At 33.0% G+C, this 18,174-nt stretch overlaps 1 protein-coding gene across 2 annotated transcripts in view; it reads left to right on the top strand.

Moving 5' to 3' along the window:
* Positions 1-14,808, top strand: part of MCTP2 (multiple C2 and transmembrane domain containing 2) — a 210,084-nt gene extending 195,276 nt beyond the window's left edge. Inside the window, exons 20-22 of one of the 2 annotated variants that reach the window (XM_051981036.1) lie at positions 1,951-2,060; positions 10,329-10,426; positions 12,818-14,808. In XM_051981036.1, coding sequence (XP_051836996.1) covers positions 1,951-2,060; positions 10,329-10,426; positions 12,818-12,886 — 277 coding nt within the window. In that variant the 3' untranslated portion in view covers positions 12,887-14,808. Of the gene's footprint in view, positions 1-1,950; positions 2,061-3,925; positions 4,044-10,328; positions 10,427-12,817 lie in introns of those variants that run through there. The other variant, XM_051981037.1, reaches the window with a different exon arrangement.
* Positions 14,809-18,174: the final 3,366 nt, after the last annotated feature.

Raw genomic sequence — 18,174 nt, 5'->3', positions numbered from 1 at the left:
AAAAACTTTCATAAAAAAGAGAAAAAATAACTCTATGAAGTCAGTGCTGTTATGATTTTCATTTGACAGTTAAGGAAACAGACAAAGATTTAAGTGACATGCCCAAGGTCAAACAGCTAGTATCTTTGTAAACTTTAAAACAAATATATACATATAAATATATATATGAATACACACACACACACACACACATATATATGTATTTCAGTTTGAACACATCTTTATAAATAGGTGTTTAATAAATAATAATGAATTATAAGTTCCTTCAGGATAGAGACTATTTCAATTTTGCCCTTGTATCTCTAATGTCTGGTTGTAGTAGCTGCTATATGGCAGTAAGGTAGTAGAGTGGTCAAGGTATTGGAAACAAGACCTTTATCCTAATTCTGCTTCTGATACATGAAGTCACTGTAGTACTCCATTGTTACAAACCAGCAGTTAAAGCTAGAATTTGAACCCCAGTCTTTGAATTCAGAACCAGAATTATATTTATATTCTGTCTTATCATAGTACAATTTATTGCTGAAGTCGAAGACACAATCCCTGACTTTTAATTGGAGCTCAAAGACTATGCTTAATACACATATGTATAGCTCTACATAAATAGTAATAAGATAAGCAAGTGTAAAAATACTGGGGTAAAATTCTGTCAGAATACAACAGAAAAGGTAACCATTGTCAATGAAGGTGATCAGGAATGATATGGTAAAGCATTTATTTAGCATTTAAAGGTTTGTAAAGCACTTTACAAATATTATCTATTTTATCCTCACAACAACCCTAAAAATTAGGTACTGTTATTGTTTTCATTTTACGTTGAAGAAACTGAGGAAGGCATATGTTAAAACTATACAAGGATGTGCCTCCACAGGTTTATTTTGAAGTTCAAATTAAATCACATGCAAATTATTTTGCAAATTCTAAAGTGATTTGTGTATAAACATTCTTGTCCTCGTAATTATTGAAGTATTTTATGAAAATTGATCTTTAAGAATTGTATAGAAAGTAATGGCAAGGAGGCAAAAAAGACTGCTGTAAGGCAAGTAGAAAGAGCAGAAAAAAAGAGAACTGATATAGGAGATTTTTAAGGACAAAGAATTTATAGGACCACAGGACCATGGTAATTGAAAGTAGATTTGGGAATTCAATTAGAAAGGAGGAAATCAGACCAGTTTTCTAAGCCTGAGTAACTGGAAAAATTATGACACTATCTAAAGTTCATTCTACAAATCATATCCTTTGAATTGTTTTGCCCAAAATGATAAGAAATATTCTCAATCCATTCACATTGTCACACTGCCTTTTTCTGTAACCAACTGCTATGTTTCTATCCATTTTAATTGTAGAAGGCAATCTAGTTAATGGAAAGAACCATATTTTCTTCATACACCTGTGAAAATTATAAAACTATTTATTCTTTTTGGAATATGTAAAGGTTTTAGTTCTTTCTTATGAATATGAAAGATATTTGACATAGAATGTTAGATGATCATATGAATATACCTGCTCCTCAGTATTTGTTGCCAAAAATAGATAACTAAAATAGAAACAGAAATAGTGAACTAGAAGAGATCCCTGGAAATAAATCTTTTCTAAGTCCCAACATCAAGGCAGCCCTATTCCTAAACCTTTAAAGATGGTGTCTTCCATCCTAGTATTAAGGTTTTTAAGGGAACAAATGGCAACTTTTTTCTAGGATAATTACTATTATGGTCAAAGAATGTTTTAATGGATATTTCCATAAATGTTAAGCTACCTATATTTTGGCAGACATCTTTTTAAGTGTCCCCTTTGCTTTTCAGAAAAGTATCTAGTTGCTTGAAAGAAATTTTTGAATTTGTGTAAATCTCGAATAGTTTGGTATTTAGTAAGATTGATAAGCCAGGATTAATGTAATATGATGCTAAATATTTCAGAAACATCTGTATTAAGTTCCTCATTTTTCTACAGCACGTTTAACTGGACAGTCCCATTTCTCTCTGCACTGGCCTGTTTAGCACTGGCAGCAGCCACCATTATTTTGTACTTCATACCCCTGCGCTACATCATTTTAATATGGGGTAAGTTCTGCTTGATTTTTCCCTCCCATTGAGTTTTAGGAAACAATACACCTAACTGATGTGGTAAAGCATGAACTATAGAATTTATTGTTAATTAAATACAAGATTATAAAAATCCTCAAGTAAAAAAATTTCAGTACATCCTTGAAATAATCTGTTACCTAGAAGATAACTTTAACTGTGTGTGTATGTGTGAATACACATATACTTTTTGAATAATGTTGAATAAATATATATATGTGTATGTATATATGTATATGAAAATATATAAACAAGCAAATATACATATGTATATAAGTATATTTACTTGTCCTTTTTCCCTTTGGATTTTCTCAACTATAAAAATCATTGCATAAAACATAGATGAGCTTTTGCATCTTTGCAGGAAATTTAACTATTCATATATTGAATGAATACCTAAAAGGTGCTCTCTATATAATATTAAAGTAAATTGGGCCACTTTTAGGGATTTTCCCAAAACTTTATCTCTCTCTAAGGAAAAACAAAAAATGACTTAGTCTGTAGTCCAGAAGCATTTAAAGAAATAATCTATGCCTCCATGATTAATCCTTCAAAGATGGGGAAACTATTTTTCAGAAGAGAAAAAAAGGCATTATTCAACCTATGAACAGCACTATTTTTCTTTTATAGAAAAAGAAATGGCAAATATATAGGAAATTTTAGCATTGTATTTAATACTCTTGGTAACAGTTGTGATTTAGTACTGTTGGTAATAAATAGTACTGGTTGAGTCTCTGGTTGAACATTGTGTTATTACGTGATAGGAAAAGAACTCACTGAAAGATTTTTTTTAATATGTTGGAGAAACTAGTTAATGTTGAAAGCTCTTCTGAGTATTGACTCAAATTTCTAACTGAACCTTTTTCATTATAATTCTATCAATCATGACTTTTCAATGCCAAAATCCCATGGTTCTGTTGTTATCTAATCTCTTACCACTTCTGATACTCTTCAAATTCTGTAATACTGAGGAAAGTCATATAGATGGGACAGTATACTCTAGGAAGCATTAGTGTCTTAGACATGAACTATACTCTTAAGAACAAGGATTTAGCAAAAGCTGATAAATTCATCATTTTGTTTTAAAGAAGTAATATAGACCTCAGAATTTCTTAAAATAAAATTTTGTTCACTTTGAAAGAAAGAAAATAGGGACTTTTTTGGAAATTAGGAGATTATTAGGGGAATTAATTAAAATTCATCTTACCTGTCTATCCACTATTTAGATCATATTTGTACATGATTGGACCTTTACAATTTTTCATTTATAAATTTTTCTAGCCAAGAGATCTTAAGCAGCATTTGTCCTTATTGACCCTAATTCTTTCTGCTTCTTTTCTCATATTTACCAAAATCACTTGAAAAATATTTTTCAAGGACCTGAATACTTCAATTTAGCTTAATAGGAATTTATACTATTATTACTGAATATACTGCAGAAGACCACAGGACTTTTTGTTAATATAAGATATTGATATTGATTCCTTGATCACTGTGTTCAATCCACCAATATGTTTTATCATTTATTGATCACCCTATTTAGGACAAAATTCACAAGCTTTAAAAATAAGGTATCAATTACTTTCTCTTATTCTTTTAGGCTTAAAATTCTGATATAGACTATATCAAATTAATTTGAAAATAATCTCATTCTAAATTTACAAAGATATTTAGATTGTAACTTAGTAAACTGATCCTTTAAATTCTAGCTTGAAATTTATATAATATTTTATTTTCCAGAATTTCTGAACACTTTACTTTTTAAAAATTTTAAATCACCTGGGTTATTCTTTTTCCATTAATTTTTAATGAAGTAAAAATATTACTTTAATATTATTTTTCAGGAACCATCTAGCCTTCCATGCATGTTCAAAATGATAATGAAGCACCCTGCTGGGATTTTATCTACCCCCCCTTATTTTTAAGGGCAAAATAATCTAGTGTGTAAGATTCACATAGCATTTACTCTAATATCATGTACAATAAATAAACATTTTCCATTTTTTCTATAATAATAAAAAACTGATTTCCTGAAATCACCCAGGAAATTACAATTCAATAGTCATTATAAGATGCATTCATGCCTTGTTAAAATGTATATTTCTTGAGGACAGAAACATATCTTCTTCCTTTGTATGCTTCATCTTTTTTTTTTTTTTTCAGTATACTGCAATTTACATGATAGATTCTTACTACATTATTTTAAAATGTGAGTAAGGTATTTATGTGTCATGGGACCAACAAGATGATAAATCAGGCAGTTTTTCTACTTCCTACTTACTAATGCTCTCCCCAAAAAGTGTCTATATAAGTGTATGTTTTGTTTATGTATGTATATATACATATATATCTATCTATATGTCATATTCATCTGTCTATGTATCTATGTATCTATCAGTGTGTTGTATATAATATAGTTATAGAACAAAAAGCCACAGGACAAAAGCTAATTAGACTAAACGAATAAAGGGTAATCTTTTTTCTTGGTAGATATTACCTTTATTCAAGAAAGGCTCACCTATTCTGAAATGTCTTTTCTCTCCTAATTGTACATTTGGTCATGAAAATTTGTCTTTAATGTTTTAATTAGACCAATCAAGTTATAATTATGACTGTTACATAGTTTTATTAAAGTAATATATGTTGTCTCTTAGCTCTTTTTGCTTTGTTTGACTTCTGAATATTTTACAATAACATAAAATTTCTACTCTTTCTAGAGCTTATCTTTCTTAAAGAGCTTTCTTAATTTTCCAACATTTCTGACCATTCATTTTCTTTGTCCTTTGATACCTTTTACTTCTTCCTCCTATTACATAATTGCAAAGCTCTCTCAATTTGCTTTTTTTAATCTCTGGTGATGTCACATAATTTCAATTTACATTTAGGCCTGATTTAGACCTGATGTGAAGAAACACTAACAGAGTTGTCCAAAAGTAGAATGTATTCACTGGAAATTTTGTGTTTTTCTTCCAGTTCTGATAACAGGTCAGAACCTGTGCTATCTTGAGTTAACCTCTCTCAACATCACTTCTACCCAGGATTATTACGAGTCAAAACTCTGAGGAACAAATAAGGGAAGTTTAAGTTAACTTTGCCCCTAAGTAGACTGGCTTAATATCTAGCTGTGGGCTTTTTTTTGGGAAAGAGGATGAATCTATGGATCAATAAATGTTTCTAAGACCTCATTTAAATCTCCTTATCATATTCTTTTACCTCCTTGTGGGTTACATTTCCCTGTGGTGACAGAGTGTTTTTAGTAAAGTATTTTTTTTAATCTGAATACTCAGGCTCTGTATGATCTATTGCACTGGAGATAGAAATTCTCTCAGGACCTCCATGTTGCTTTAGATGGCCACTGAGGATCCTTTCCAAATCTTCAATGCTTTGAATATCCAGAGAGGAGAGATTATTCCTAGGAGAAGGCAGTGTGAAATGCTCCAGAAAGATCAAAAAAGATGAAGATTGAGAAAAAGCCTTGAGATTGGTCAACTTGTTCATCAATAGTTAGAGAACTATTTCAGTCAAGTTGAAGTCAAAAGCCCTACTTCATCCTGTCTTCTATCACCTATTTCAGAATTTTATCAAGCTGATCTCACCAAAGTGAAAAATCCTTGTTCTTTCAAGCAGTTCTTGTACCAATGTATCTTTGTTCATGTAATTCTTCATGCCTAAAATATCTTCCCAATTTCATCTTTTTAAAAAAAAAATCTTATCCATCTGTCAAGGTTCAGCTATAATACCACCTTCTTTATGGAGCCTTTTCCTTTCCCTATATAGAAGGTTATTTTTTAATTCCTTACATTCTTCTTTCCCTCCTGCTTGTCTGTGTGTATATTTGTCAGCATTCATATTAGGTTACCACATTTAGTTTTATTTATTTTTGCATTTCCCTCAGCATCTACTACACTGCATTGTCTATAATAGGCTCTCAAATTGCTTTAATTGAGCTAACATATAGAATTATAGACTTTCAGAGTTGGGAAATATTCTAGAAATCTTCTAATCAACCCTTTACATGAATGTGAATCACCTCAATAAGAACTTGTGAAAAGTGATCATTCAGTCTCATCTTGAAAATCTCTTTAGATTGTGAGCTCAGTCTCTCTCAAGGCAGACCATTACCCTTGTAAACAAATTTAGCTCTGATCATTTTCCTTATCTTGAGTCAAAACTTACCTCTCAGCATCTCACTACTCCTAGGTCTACCTTTGGTTGTTAAGCACAACTCAAAATGCCTTTAGATATTTGAAAACAAGTCTTATATACCCACCTCCAACCCAATAAGGCATCTCTTATCTGGGCTAGCATTACCCGGTACCTTCCATATGGCATAGTTTCAAGTCCTTTTACCATCTGGTCACTCTCCTCAAAGTATATCCCAGCTTGTCAATGTCCCTTCTGAAATATTATTCTCAAAACTGAACACAATAATCCATATGTGATCCAACTGACAGGTCCAACCTCTATCATTATAGAGTCTATGATTACGTTAATTCAGTTAACATTAGCATTAGCTTTTTTTTTGGCTGCCTCATCATATTGTTGATTCATTGAACTAGCAATCTATAAAAACACTCATCTTTTTTTCATCTCAGCTATTGTCTAATTAGTTTCTCTACCCCTTTCCCCAATCCTTGGGGAGATAATTTTTCTGATCCTAAAAGAGAATTTTATTTTATTAGACTTGGTTCATTAAGTTTAGCCCATTTCAGTATTTTGAGATTTAGATTCTGTTTTTCTATGCCTACAAACTTTTAAACATTTTCATCATTGGATAAGCAACTATGTGCTTTGAGCATTTATAAAAATGTTGAAGATATTAAGATCAAAAAAGATTCCTGTGGCAATGTTCCATTAATCAAAATTCTTTGTTTCTACAATTATAAGACTTTGATCAGGAAGACATGTTATGATTCAGTCCACTTTACAAAGAAATTAAAGCCTAGAAATGTTAGTTGCAATATCAGACCTGGGATTCCAATTAGATCCTGCCATGTCATTTATATAACTTACAAAATTATATTACTATCTAGCCCACTAATTTGCATCACACTATTATTAGACACTTTACCAAAAAGTGATATCTAAAACATTATAGACAATGATCCAATGGATAAGTTTAATCACCCTGTGAAAGGAACTCAGTTCAGAGTGACTGAGATTAGAATGATCATCTGGATGATCTCATGTCATCTCACAGCACATCACAGCTTTCTTTTCTAAGTAGCAACAAAGCATATCTTAATAATAGTCTAAAATTGTGAATTGAATGCTTACAAACTAGAGTAATAAGAAAGTAGTTTAACATCTTTCTTTCTTCATTAGCCAGTCTCTTCCTAAAAAACATTAATCTAATGTTATATCCAGTAGTCAAAGAAGTGAAAAATGGGGACAGTGTCACTCATGAAGTTCAAAGACAATCTTGTCTTTCCAATAATTCCTTCCCATGCCAGGGAGGACTGAGGGAAATCCTGTCCTTTATCTGTATCTTCCTGTCCAAAACATTGCATTCTTTTAAATTAATATAGAGTTAGACTTGATAATATCATTTGTATCCATAATTTATGCAAATTAATGTCAGCACAAATCATTATTTTACTTTGATTATTTGGATTTAGGTCTGTAGTAAACAATACATCCTGAGAACCTTCACAGTAGCAAATATCTCCTTTATCTCTCCCTTCCAGAAAGTAATAACCTGATGCTACTATTCTTTTGTTTATCATAGTCTATGACCTTAGATTCCCGATTCCCTGTGCTGAGCTAATTCTGCTCTTCCAGAACAAAAGTGGGCCCCTGTGTATTTGAAACTAGGACTATACTTGCCATTAATACTTATGAAAGTAGTGATATAAAGCTATTCTCAGGGGTGGTCTGAAGGTAGCCATGTGACTACAAAAGATCTGGGCTTTTTTTCCACTCTCCTTTCTTTAAAAAAAAAAAAAAAAAAGCTTCATATGCTTCCTTTTGCTGAGATCTTCCCATCAACCATGTTTCATAGGCTTGTAAACCCTTTCAGTATTGTTAGTTGATAGTTTCCCAACAGAGTGAATCCCCACATTAGAAATTCCTATTCTCCTTACTCTGCTAAAATATTCAAGCTGCATGCCTACAATGGGATCCTGTTTTTATCTGGGCTAGACATTAGAAGCACTTTTTAATTTCCATAGCTTATCTTCATTCCATATATTGTTTCAACAGTTTATTCATTCCTGAGTCATTAGCCTTTCTTGATTTAAGATGACTCCGGGGTTTCTGATCTTTGCCCTCATATTAAAGAATATTGTTTGGGACTAAGAAAAAAAAAAGAATTAAACTCACAAAGCCTTATAAACTAAGGTGTGCTTTTTGAAATATTTGATCTCAGTTTCATATAATTTTTTTTTTTATTCTAACTAAGCTTTTCAGATTACTTCAGACAGCTTCAGTGCATTGTGGACAACTTCCGCCTTTATTGGTACATTTGAGCTGCTGTTCAGGTTTATAATCTTCTCAGTCACTAAGAATGCAGTGTTTTGATCGGTTGTGATATTATCCTTGCCTTGCTGTTCATTGTAAAGACTCCAGATGCGCACACTATATATAATTAACAATAGAAGATATATCTTTTCTCAATACGTCTTTGTCTCCCTTCAACGTTTTCCCTTGTCTGTTTTCTTTTGCCAAAAAAGCCCACAATTAAATTTCTTCAGACTAGCATAGTTGAGTGTATTTTAGTTTAAAGGAACTATGGGGAAATTTTAGCTAGAAACATGAATTTTTCTGTAGGGATAGAGGGGGGAAAAAGCCCTGGTGGGAACAGCCTTTTGTTAAGGAAAAGGGTACCATTACTGAGCAGCCTTTTACTGTCAAGCCACCACATGATTCTGTATTTCTGGACAATGGTCAGTTCCTATTAGCTTTAGGGTAGTAAAGCAGTTGTTAATCTCCCTTTCAGCATAAATGGAGGTTGGCAGTATGGGGGATAATAACATGGAGAAAGCCAGAACTGGAGATGAAACTGAAACGATATTTAATGCACTAAGAAAATGTCAAATCTTTCATGTATGTGGAAAAAGTTCAATAAATAAATGGTATTTTTTTATTCTTTATAGGAGACTGACTATGTATAAACTTATGTATCTATTCAGCATCTTAGAGACTGCCAGGTTCTTCAAATATGACTCATGTTAAACAAGGATCCTATGGCAATGCTTTGAAGACCACATAGAATTTGTCCTTTAAAAAATCATCTATAACAAAAGGAGATGACATTTAGTGAAAATAATATAGCTTAAGACCCACTGATCATAAGTTGAGTCAGATCTATTCTAAGAACAGAAAAATATGATAATAGTAGATTGTGGAGTTTCCTGCTCCTGTAGGGGAAAACACACATACAGGGGGGGTTAGTCTGAACTTGCATGTTGACATAAGGTATAGCCATGTCTGTGGGAGTTTGTAGCATATTGATGTCTTAAATGTTGATTCTACCTTCTAATTATCATCATTCGAATCCTAAATTAGCACACACTTTATTTCTCAGAAAACTAGAAATAATATTATAGTGGTTGATAAATGAAGTTTGTAACCATAGTAAGATAATTTTCCAATAATAACTTTTCATTTCATAGTGTCTTGCAAGATCAGAGCATAATCAATGTCAAGTTCTATTCTATAGAAAGAAGAACCTATGAAAATTATTAAGAGAAGAATGGGGGAGGGAGTAGATTAAAAAAACAACAAGTCAAACAAACCAAAAAAAATACTCTTTTCTTCTCCTTTCCTCTTTTCCTTCCTTCTTCCTTCTCTAACCTCCTCTCCAATCCATTTTCGTCTAAAGCCATCAGGCAGGAACATGTTTGGGCTAATAAAGGCTTCTCCCCTTCTGGGACATTTGTTTTCATAGCAGAATAGACTGTTAATCAGTATATTCCAAAAAAGCACATGAGCTCCACAGCTTCTGCTTATGTATCTTCTACCCTGCTGCTGAGGCTGTAATGGGATTTTCACAACTAAAGCAAGCTGAGTTCTTTTTCTCTCTTTCCCCCCTTACTTCCTCCAAGAAAAGGCATTTGTGAATGATTCCACATGACAGCAACATGTGCATGACTTGAGGTCTAGTAATTGTTTTCACACTAATTTTTACTTGCGAATTCCCCTCCCCACCCCCATTCTCATCACTACCACTTGGCCAAGGGAGTTTGCAAATAAATAAATAAATGGGAAATTAAAAAGGCCCTATGTTTCTGGTTTTTTTTTTTTTAGGAATAAATAAATTTACTAAGAAGCTTAGAAATCCCTATGCCATCGACAATAATGAGCTACTAGATTTCCTCTCCAGGGTACCATCTGATGTTCAAAAGGTAAGTAATGAATGACCACCACCAACAGGGGCATCAGGCAGCAGTAGCATTGCTGCCACTGTGAAGGAAGAATACAATGCACAAGCTTTTTGAATAACAGAGATAAGAAATCAGAAAATCCATAAAGGGAGATGGATAGCAGGGGAGGCAGCTACAAAACCTTTGTCAAAAGCATAAGATGATTGTGGAAAATTATCCTGAAAAAGAGCTGCTTAAAAATGATCTGGAACTCACACCGAGTGGCCACCTAGCAATGTTTTTCTCACCTTTTTGCTCTCTGGCTTCCCTGAAGGGGATAAAATACGCTCAGTAAGTGACAGAGACAGAGATACAAAGCCTGGGGAGGTTTTACTTATTTTTTCCCACTTCCAGATCAAGAGATGTTGGGAGGAGGGGGATTATTCTTTTCATTTTGTGCTTGCCATGATTATCTGCTTGGTGGGATAAACTCCCTTATTTTTCTTCTGCAGACCTGGGAATCAACAGAGATAGAAAATGTTAGATGTGGGAAAGAGCATAGACACCATCTAGTCTAACCTCGCTATATTCTGGATGAGGAAACTGAGGTCTGAAGAGGTGGAGTAAAACCAAGGAAACATGAAATTCATGAGAGAGATGGGACTAAAATCCGGGTCTCCTGAATCTGCTCAGTTTTAAGTCCCATTTACTCCTAATAAGTATAAATTAAGGAACTGAATAAAAGGATTTGAGATCAATAAAAAAAAAACCACAAAAAAACCCTTTATTAGCAGATGTATAATTTCATCCGGTAGCATCCTCTTTCCCCAAATTTGCTGAGATCAGAAATCCAAGTAAGATATTATAAAGATTAGTCTTATTTAACTGGCTAATCCTTCTCCTGACCTGCTAGGATTCTAAAATAGAAGCAGTATGCTTTAAAAAAATTTGTATTTTATTTGTTAATGGGAACTATCACAGGTACAGAACAAATAGGAGGTAGAAGGTTGGTGCTTAGGGAGACATTTTGTGGTAAATTTCAGGGAAGTAATCAAACAAATGAGCCATTATATGAAAGAACCTACAATCAGATTTTATTTTTAATCCATGAGAGATTATAAAATAATTGTCAATATACCCTCAGGCATGTTTACATAAAATCATAACTTCAAAGCCTGTAGACTCCTTTAAAACATGTGTAAATTGAGGAAAGAGTTCCTTGGTTATTCCTATTTGTTTCCACTGTTATTTGATCAATATATGTTCACTTTGCTGTAGATTTGTCCTTTGACATTTACATTTGAATGTAAAAATAGCCCGATTCTTTTTGTGTAATATTTCAGATTTATATTTATACTATACTATTCCCCTAACTGGGTCTGTTCTCTTTAGAGCTCATCCCTGACTCCTCTAAGGAAGTAGATGTTTTTTTCATTTATTTTCTTATGAGGAAGTATTGCTAGAATCTGTGAGATAGACTATACCATCCTAAGGGAGTTTGGCACAAACACCAAAAATAGTGAGCACATGTGGCGTGTAATATAATATCATAATTAAAGCCATTCCACCGTGCATATCTTAAAACTCTTGCTCTGGACCACTTTGTGCTCACAGCTCACTATCACTCATGTGGCTACTTCTGAATCCAATTCTCTAGTCCTCTTACCTAGCTGAAATTCCCATCAAAATTACTCAGACACACATCTATACAATAAGCTAAGGACTGGTGTTCATAGCATTAAGATCAGTTTGTTACTGACACAAGTACAGTAAGAAAAAAAGATTAAGGGAAGATATATTGGAACATGAGTTAGAATCTCAGTGCTTCACTGGGAATACTTTTCAATAATACAATAGACAGTTTGCCTCTAGAGACTCTCCCATGGTCATATTTATCACATATGTTTTAGCCATTACACTGTAAACAAAATTCACTTTTAACAGAAGTAGATATAATTCTTGGGACCAGTATCAGATTTAGCATTTTTCCCCTTTGAGTAAAAATAAACATGTATAATTTGCCAATATTTTTCAAATTTTGAGATGCTCATTTGAAAATGAATAATTCTGAAAAAGTTATACTACTGCACACTTAGATACACATGCTTTGCAAATCCCCCAGAGACTGTTATTAAACTTACTTGCAGGTTAATGCTGGCACACACAAAAATAACCTTACAGTGCTGAGAGCAGGTAGAAATCCATGCATCTCATTAGAAAAATCTGCTTTTAATATTTTGGTTTCATGAAATGATGCATGACTTCTCAAATCCTTCCTGCAATTAATCCCCCATGTTCCTGTGTTTAGAAAATGATTCATTACTTTTGAACCTTCCTTAGTTTCCCTTGGTTTGTCCTTGGGGAGCCATTAACACACATTGTAGTGAGCTTGAGTTACCTAGTTGCAAACGTCATGTCTATTTGTTTTTACAGGTGCAGTATGCTGAATTGAAACCATACAGCAACCACAGTCCCCTTAGGAAGAAGCGGAGTGCTCTCTAGGACACATACAGACTTTGGAATGTAGCATCTTTTGGGGGGTTTGGTTTAGACCAGCACTAAAACCATATTGCCCATATAGTCATTCTGGAAGGGCATATTTATTTCACATTCTCCCAACTCTTTCCTGTAGGGACTCATGGAGTATTGGCACTAGAGGGGGGGTGGGGGTTGCACAGAGGGTCAGCCCAATTGGAGGAGGCAATCCAGAGAATGTGCACAACTGTTCCATTCTCAGAAGAACTGGAGTAAGACCTTCAGTATCATGGCTTCCCTGTTGGAGAATGCCAATGGCTAGTTTGTCCAAAAACATTGTCTAGACTTCTTGGACTCAGGAGAAATTTTGGCATGCTTCCAACAGATTTACCGTTAAGATTTGAGAGCTCTTTTTCCATCTTCCTTTAGATCATTGTTCATTTAAAGGTTTTTGTTCTAACTTCTGATCTTCTCAAATAATGTATGATTTAAAAACATGTATCTCATGATGACCAGAAGTGGGGAAAAATTGAAGCTTCAATGATCTGAATAGTTATTATCTAGTTGCAATTAACTTCTTGGTGCTGGACACCACATTGTTCCATAAAAATCCATTGCTGGCAATAGACATCTCAGGAGCAACCAGTTTGAATAAATTAAAGAAATACAATCTTCTGACCCAGAAAGAGTTTATTTTTAAGTATCATTCCGATGGTATCTCATTGATTTTATTAGTATCATCATTTGCAATTGTTTGTCAAAAAACATTCAACACTCCAGTTTTAGAAATAGTCAATTTTAAAGATGTGATTGAGAGGACAAAAAAAAAAATAGGTCTCTGATGATTAAAATTATTTCTCCCAATACTTGATTTCTACCTATAAATGCATCTCTTTTAATGATCTCCTCTGGTATCTTATTCTGACATGGAGATGACACTGAGTCTCCAAAGGGCATGTTAGCAAATCCTGGTTCTGGCCTACCAGGACAAAAAGAAAGGTTTAAATCCTGAGATTTAGAGGGAGTAAAAGGTCAGAGGCCATCTAGTTCAAACACCTCATCATGCATATAAAATAATTTAAGCTCAAAGAAGTAGTATCAGAGGTTTGATATGAGTCTGGGTCTTCTAGGTCTGGGGATAGACTTTGTTTTTCACAGGACAAACCTAGTAAAATGTATAGTGGCTTATCACTATGTTGGGCAAAGGGAGGTGGATTATTTTAAGGGGTGGATGAGTATAGAATGTCTCTAAAATTTCAGCTGTTAATTTTTACATGTACTGGTGGAGCAGAGGGCTCACAGCTGTGGAAATTTTTGATCCTTAAAGAATCTTCAAAATTATTCTAAAATAGGTTAATAGATAAAAAGATAAGATTATTTTCATTTAATTCAACACATATTTATTAAATACCCACAACTGCCAAGCACTATGCCAGTCACTGGACATACCAAAATAAAAATTTGAAAAAAAAGAAGTAACTCCAATGCTATTGGGCTTAATTTAGGGACATCTTTATGTTAGCTTTCTAATACCAGAATCTAGGATTCCTGTTCTGATCATGAGTAAGATGCAAAATAAGAATTTGCCCTAAAATCCTAGTATGGATCAGAAAGCAAAAGCAATCTAAGAATGGAAAATAATCTCTACCTGTTTGCCATTCATCTCCATAATGTAACAGAACATTTATTCTTTCTCAAATAATTAAAAGTCTTGATTCTGTCAAAATATAGAATTAAATGGAACTATCTTTTTTCAAATGAAATTTAAGTCTGTAAAAATGTATTTTATTGACACATAACTTTGTATGTGCAGTTTCATATATCTGTATAAAACTAAGTTGGACAACAAACTAGACTTGATTTAATAGTTTTAGTATTTTTTTCTAGGTTGTAATTTAATAATCTTTAAGTGAAATATTTATGAAAAATGCCAAAGATTCTAAACCTTATCATCCTGTGTCTGTTTTTCTTCATAATGTATCTTTTCTGGGTTGTCTTTCTGGCTAAGCCAAATTTCTGCATGATTTGATTTACTTCAAGTTAATGAAGCTGGTTGGAAAGAGCTTCGTAAAAATTACAAAAGCTTCAGTAAAGCTCTTACTTGTACATACAATAGATATCCAAGAATCTCTTTTTGTTCAGCCAGTTAGTCAATCTTCTGTGTAAACAATGCCTCATTGTCTCCCTCCCAACTATCATCTAGTTTATCATAGTCTGTCATTTTGTAAGGACCTAAGGCAGAAATTTTTAAACAGACATGTGAGATCCGATCAGTCATTTCAATGAAAAATTTCAGCAGCCAAATAACCCCTTATTTATTCCAAAATCGACCCAGTATTTTATCAGCATTCTTTTGTGTGGGATTTTCAAAGTGAAATAATTGACTGGTTATAAAGTGTGGTAACTTGGGCTTTTTAACATTACTGATTCTGGGACTAATTCATTGCATTAGGTAAGCACATAAGGAATCTACTCGTCAAAGAAGCATGGGGAGCAAAAAACTTAAAATACAATATGTGATTTAAAAAAAAATCTTTTTGTTAACTAAATAAACAGACCTTAAAAGTCAACAAACATTTATTAGGAAAGAATTGAGGGTACATGTCAATCATCAGAAATGACCTTTGTATTGATATTGTTTTCTAGATTTGTGTTTAGGTTATATGGTTACTTCTTCAAGTCATACAAATCATAGCCTAGACTTGCCTTTTCTATGTAAATCTTGACCATATCTTCTCATAAATCCAATACAGAAAAATTCACCCAATGTATAAAGGCTGTCCATGCTTTCTTTCAACAACATATGATCAACAGTAGAGGATATAGACTTTTTATTAGTTAACCATTTCTTTAATTGTGGCTGCTAGGTGGCACAGTGGATAGAGCACTGGGTTTAGAATTAGGAAGACTCATCTTCATAAATTCGAATCTGGATTCACATACTTACTAGTGATGTATTCTGGAGTAAGTCAGTAACCCTGTTTGCCTCAATTCTTCATCTGCAAAATGAGCTAGAGAAGAAAATGGCAGACTATTTCAGCATCTTTGCCATGAAAATCCCAATGGGGTCTCAAAGAGGTGAACATGACTGAACAGCCCCAACAGATTGCTTTTTTCTAGTCTTACATTTTTCTGACAATGTGTTTTATATCATTTCCCTACATGATTCTTCATTTTTAATGAGCTTCACAGAAATTAAGAAGATGGACTTTTGTTTCAGAAAGAAAAGTGAGGAGATCATTAAAGCACTCCAGCCCAGTTTTCTCCTTTTTGATTCCTTTTCTATGTTTCTGTCTGAAATAAGAGGCAAAATGGTAGAGGAAAGAGCTTTGGATCTAGAGTGGGAGTTTCCAGGGTCAAATTCGACTTCTACCACTTTGTTTTGTAAGAATTTGAGCAAATGACGTAGCATAAAAAATCCTTATTTTCTTCATCTGTAAAATGAAAGAGTTGATTAGATGACTTCTATTATTTCTCCAGATCAATGATTTCACAATACAGAATGGATGAACTCTAATGGTTTCCTATTCTAACATCATAGTTATGCATTAGAATATAAACTTCTTGAGAGTAGAGATTTTCATTCTTTATATTTATAATTCTACTACTTAGTACAGTTCCTGATATATAGTAGGGTTATAAATGCTTGCTGATTGGTTGATTTTTCTCATCTCATTCTTTTTTTTTTTTTTTAGATTGATAAAAGAGGTTTATTATTAGATAAGCAAAAGTTAAAGTATAGGCAAAGGTAGAGATAAGGAGGGCACTGGACAGAGGGTCCAGTGGACAGAGGGTCCTCACATGGTAGCCATGTTTGGAATCTCTGCCTCATCTCATTCTGAAGAAAGTATTTTTCATTCACTTATTTTCCTGATATGCATAGTTAGGTTAGGGAGCATTTTTTGAGTGATTGTAGAGCTTCTTAATAAGATCGGTAGTGTTTTAATGTTTGATAGTCAATATATCATACACAAGTAGGATTATATGAAAGATATTCTTTATCTCAAAGATACACACCATTGTTATGGATACATTTCCCTGTTTTATATTTCTCTTGCTTCTTAAGGGCAAGTATTGGAGTATTGCATTCTCCAAATTTTGTGATTTGTATGATCACAAAGATATTGTATATTATGAAAAATCATTTAGAAAAAACTGCCTATTCTCTTAAATTCTTATCAAGAATTTCCTTAATGTGTGTAGGGTGTGGGGGAGAAGGGTTGTTGGAGAAAAGGGAATTCTACTATAATAGCAATAGTAGTCATTTGGTTCAGTAATTAATGATACTACTTCAGTTTTCTTATTTATAAGAGCCAAGATTTTTTCTATGTCTTTCGTAGGTTTCCTTATTTCTAATCCCTTGAGAATCAATTCATTAACATCCTCAAAATTATATTGCCTTGGATCTTCTCTCCACATGCTTGTTTTAGATACAATTGATTTCCCTATCTTTTTCTTCAGTACCATTTTCACTTTTTTACATATCACATAAAGGACTGTCCAAATATGATATCACCCTTGATAATGAAAAGAATTTTATATATATATATATATATATCTTTACATGTCTTCAGCATTTTTCAACTATTAATTGTTGTTCTTGTTTCTATCTTTAAATCTCCTAATTCTGCTTAAGAGAATCTTTTTACTAGATTTCATTAAATTTTGTTTCCTCAAGTTCCTCTCATTATTGTATGAGGGGGTATTCTTGCTAATAATATTCTATCATTCTTCTCTTTAAGATGTTGCAAAGAGATTTTATTCTAAGCCAGTGTATTCATAGCATACCATATCTCTGTAATTGTCAAAAACATAATGTATTTTCTGATTGAAATTATTCTAGGCCTCCTTGGTCTCATGGCAGTCTATTTATATTGTTTAAACTTTCTTAGGGAATTGTCAGTTTGTTCCTCTATTCATTTGCTATTTTTGTCATTGTCAGCTAATTCAAGTAGATCATGTTGGAATGATTTTAGTTACACTACATGACTTATTCTCATTTTTATTTTCTAAGTATATATGAAATTTAATTTTTAATCTAAGAAATTGATTGTCTATGTATAGCTAGCTGATTCAGAAGTGACTTCTACAATTAGAAATGATTCTTATAGGATTGTAGACCATTTTTTGTTTCCATAGATTGCTTTGATCGAAGAATTGATCAATGTATGATTATCCTGCTAGTTATAAGATTCTTGATACTTAGCTGTGCTGATCATTAGACGGCATGGCCAGATCAGATAGTATGATAGAACCTGTCACAATGTAGCCCCATAACTCTTGAGATTGTAGGATCATTTTTATGACATAATGAG

The sequence above is a fragment of the Antechinus flavipes genome, chromosome 2, assembly GCF_016432865.1.
Source record: "Antechinus flavipes isolate AdamAnt ecotype Samford, QLD, Australia chromosome 2, AdamAnt_v2, whole genome shotgun sequence".
In the NCBI taxonomy this organism is placed as follows: Eukaryota; Metazoa; Chordata; class Mammalia; order Dasyuromorphia; family Dasyuridae; genus Antechinus; species Antechinus flavipes.
Note: the sequence above shows the minus strand (reverse complement) of the source record. Positions and strands in the feature narration are given on the sequence as shown.